Below are 3,937 nucleotides of genomic sequence, written 5' to 3' on the forward strand. Positions count from 1 at the left end.
TTCGTTATCTCGAATAAACAAATCGAAATTAACTCATTTTTAACTGATGTTAAAAGTTTATTTTGGTAGTGGCTGTAGTGAAAGAGTAAATGATGTTGCCAACGAGTTATTTGAAAAGTGAATTCAAGAGCCACTATGCAACTACGTTGTCGTTGCGATTCCATCTCACATATTTCAGATCATCTTCTGAAAGTTGTGAAATCGTTCCATTAACAAAGTCGGTTTTGTTCTTGGCTCCAAGAGCAATTAGCATCGAACACCGCCACAAAGGATAATTAACCTCTGTTAAGAGATGCGAAACAAGAACTAGATTGGGATGATCTGAGTCATGAACGAAGAAAGCATTATGAAATTGAGCCTCCATGATTTCTTGAAACGAAGAAAAAAACACAATCGAGCCAAAAGAAAATGCAGAAGAACACGAACCGAACTTTGAGATAAAGAAAAGAACTAAGGATTGATTCAAAGATCTACTTATACCATATCAACTCTCTCACAAACACTCATGAATCATGATTAACAAAAAGAGAGATAAATAGAAATAGAGCATTGTGCTCTCATTCTGTTATTCAATTATCAAAAAAAACTTACAAAATCTGTTACAATAGAGCTATTTATACACAGCCAAACAAAGCTAAAGTGGTTACACATTAACCATCTCCCGTACACTTTCTCAACCAACTTAACTCAGACATGTGTGATAAATGTCATGAAAATTGCGAAACAAGAAAATAAAAATCACAATATCTTCCAGATTAACATGAATTACCATGAATTACCATGAACATTTATAACTCCACTCAATGCAATAAGCCAATGAAGCTTGTAAAATAGCCCTATTAATCTACAGATTAACAAAAACAGTTAAAAGAGGGGTGAGTTTATGCTTTTATGCATACAATTTACAAGTCTACAAGAACAATTGAAAGGAAAACAAAACATAAAATTTTAACAGAAAAATAAAACTACTTAGGTTTGAATTTTGACTATTTAATTAGTTCAAACATACTCTCCAGCTCTTTCAGATGATCCTCAACAGCATCGATTTCATCTTGCTTGTTATTCTCATCAAGCAAATATGTAATTGCAGTATTGGTGTTATGATATTCTTGTGAGGATAGCTTTAGAAAAGTATTCTCCTTCGAAGCATTTCTCATTTGGTGAACACGGACTTTGTCATTTTTTTAGGAAATTTTCAACTAACTATAGATATAATCTAGAAAGATAAAGATAATTCAATGAGATAAAGGTACCTTGTGGTTAACTTGTAGGGAAAACAAGCAAAAACTATCAAACCTCAATTGTTTGATAATCATAGTACAGTTTTCAGTCAACACTTACAGAACATCAACTAACTGTGGATATAATCTAAAAAATGAAAGCTATTCCTTCTTGTCTGTAATAATGCGTTCGAGCATACTCTCAAGCTCCTTCAGATGACTCTTAAGAACACCAATTTCAACCTGCTGGCTACTATCAAGCAAGTTTGAGGCTACCGTAATTGCAGAATTGATCATGTCGATATCTACAGACGAAAGCTTTGAATTAGGCTCTGGTTGCTTTAAAGCATTCTTCACCTTGTAAACACAGTAATCTAAAGCATTCATTACTTTAGCCTTCTTTAGGAATTTCTTATCTTCAATACCGTAGTTCTTGGCTTCTTCAATCAATTTTTTAATTTCATCAGCAGGCAACCTTTCTTTGTAATTTGTTATGGTAATCTCATTCATATTGCCAGTGGATTTATCCGTAGCAGAAACAGTCAAAATACCATTTTCATCTATAGCAAAACATACATTGAAACTATAGCCGCGAGGTGAAGGAGGAATACCTGAAAGAGTAAAAGAACCGAGCAGATTGTTATCACTGGCTCTAGTTCTTTCACCCTCATAAACCTCAATCAAGACGTCAGGTTGATTATCTGCAACTGTTTCACGACTTTGGGTAATCTTGACGGGAATGCAAGTGTTCCTAGGAATCACCACATTCATGATATCTCCCGTTGCTGACAAACCAAGAGACAATGGTGTAACATCACGGAGCACCAAGTTTGGAACATTTTGAAAGCCTTCACTCAACAAAGCAGCCTGTACAGCGGCTCCATAAGCAACTGCCTCATCAGGGTTGATGCTCATGCATAAATCCTTTCCGTTGAAATATTCCTGCAATAGTTGCTGCACTTTGGGAATCCTAGAAGACCCACCAACAAGAACAACGTCATTTACAGTACTCTTGTCCATGTTAGCATCTGTAAGACAACTCTTGACGATCTCCATACACTCGTTAAAAATGTCCATATTGATTTCCTCAAACTTGGCACGAGTAATGGAAGAAAAGAAGTCAATACCTTGGAATAAAGAGTCTACCTCAACCGTGGTGACAACAGAAAAAGAGAGTACCCTTTTTGCCCTTTCACAAGCAGTTCTCAACCTCCTCAAAGCCCTAGGGTTCCCAGTAATATCCACTTTGTTCTTCCTCTTAAACTCGTCTACAAAGTAGTTCACCATCCGGTTATCAATGTCCTCTCCTCCGAGGTGAGTGTTTCCGCCCGTGGCTTTAACTTGGAAGACCTTATCCTTGATTGTTAAGATGGACACATCAAAAGTGCCACCACCAAGGTCAAAAACAAAAATATTTTTTTCTCCAACACAGTTAGATCTCTTATCAAGTCCATATGCAAGAGCAGCAGCAGTTGGTTCATTGATGATCCGTATAACATTAAGACCAGCAATGGCACCAGCATCTACTGTAGCTTTTCGCTGAGCATCACAAAAATAAGCCGGCACTGTAACAACTACATTCTTTATTGGAGACTCCAGAAATTTCTCTGCAATCTCCCGCATTTTTGTGAGGATCATAGATGAAATTTCCTCGGCACATAGAAGTTTCTCCTGACCTTTATACTTAACAACAATCATAGGTTTGTCATTGACACCTGAAATGACCTTGAATGGCCACAACATCCTATCTTTTTGAACAACAGAATCACTATACTTCCTGCCAATCAATCTCTTAGCATCTGAAAAAAATAACATTAGTGGTACGTCTCATTATTCATTAAACATATCAATGCAATGCAATAACAACAACATGAAATTATGAACGGATAAAAATAGAAAATTACCAAAGACGGTGTTTTCTGCGTTGGTGGCAACCTGATTCTTAGCAGCATCACCAATCAACCTTTGATCATCAGTGAAAGCAACAAATGAAGGTGTAGTTCTATTTCCTTGTTCATTGTGTATTATCTCCGCTCTATTGTGTTCATCAAGCCACACAGCAACACAAGAATATGTTGTTCCAAGATCTATTCCCACCGCACATCCTTCATACTTTTTTGCCATGTGATCTTTGAAGTAAAAGAGAGAATCTAAAGAAGAAAAATAAAGGCAAGATTAGGAAGCAGAAGCGGAACGATTAGGTTTTGTTGACACACTCAAAAACAGTTTCTTATAAACTAAAGTTGGAAAGGTTCAATTAATTTTCAGGTATATCAAGACCATAAATAACTAGAATAAGATCAAGCGTTTAACCACCGTTTATTGTGATACGATATCACTTGCGATTGATCGAGAAGAACAACCGAGTGTAACCACCGTGACAGTGTCCGTGTTTTGAATTCTCTACTGCTTTCAAATTTTAAAGGGGGTGTGATAGGCATGTAAATATGTCACGCAGACAAACACGTTATATGGTCTTGCTTAAGTCCTCTAGTCAAGTTTATAACGCAAGTAGATATTTCAGTTAGGGATTTATTTATTTTTGTCAGATTTTAATTAGGAATTTAGGATACACTAGACCTACGGGTTTGTTTTGTGGTTGATAATTATATGGACTTTATAATCGAAATTTTATAAATAAATTTAAAGTTTAATATTTAAGAAAATGGTTTATGGAGATACATTGAATGTGTAAAAATAATTTAACTGTCATTTAA

The 3,937-nt window shown here is 35.8% G+C and overlaps 1 protein-coding gene across 2 annotated transcripts; it reads right to left on the reverse strand.

Annotated features, from left to right (window-relative positions):
- Nucleotides 1-597: 597 nt before the first annotated feature.
- LOC127128244 (heat shock 70 kDa protein 4) lies at nt 598-3,705 on the reverse strand. Of its 2 annotated transcripts, XR_007805800.1 has the most exons (4): nt 3,537-3,705; nt 3,125-3,370; nt 1,254-3,019; nt 598-844 (listed from the first exon to the last, which is right to left on the reverse strand). XR_007805800.1 is itself a non-coding variant. In XM_051057467.1 (3 exons), exons 2-3 carry the CDS (start codon nt 3,342-3,344, stop codon nt 1,383-1,385), a joined length of 1,857 nt encoding a protein of 618 aa, XP_050913424.1. In that variant the 5' UTR covers nt 3,345-3,370; nt 3,537-3,705; the 3' UTR covers nt 733-1,382. The 2 variants fall into 2 exon arrangements, 1 of the variants encoding a protein (XP_050913424.1); XM_051057467.1 differs by having other exon boundaries at nt 733-3,019.
- Nucleotides 3,706-3,937: the final 232 nt, after the last annotated feature.

Source organism: Lathyrus oleraceus, chromosome 3 (assembly GCF_024323335.1).
Source record: "Lathyrus oleraceus cultivar Zhongwan6 chromosome 3, CAAS_Psat_ZW6_1.0, whole genome shotgun sequence".
In the NCBI taxonomy this organism is placed as follows: domain Eukaryota; kingdom Viridiplantae; phylum Streptophyta; class Magnoliopsida; order Fabales; family Fabaceae; genus Lathyrus; species Lathyrus oleraceus.

What these genes read in the sequence shown, in the direction of transcription:
- LOC127128244 (XM_051057467.1), bottom strand. Translation starts at nt 3,344, where the DNA reads ATGGCAAAAAAGTATGAAGGATGTGCGGTGGGAATAGATCTTGGAACA. An exon ending in CGCAGAAAACACCGTCTTTG is followed by an intron (nt 3,020 to 3,124) that starts GTAATTTTCTAT and finishes TATTTTTTTCAG; the next exon opens with ATGCTAAGAGATTGATTGGC.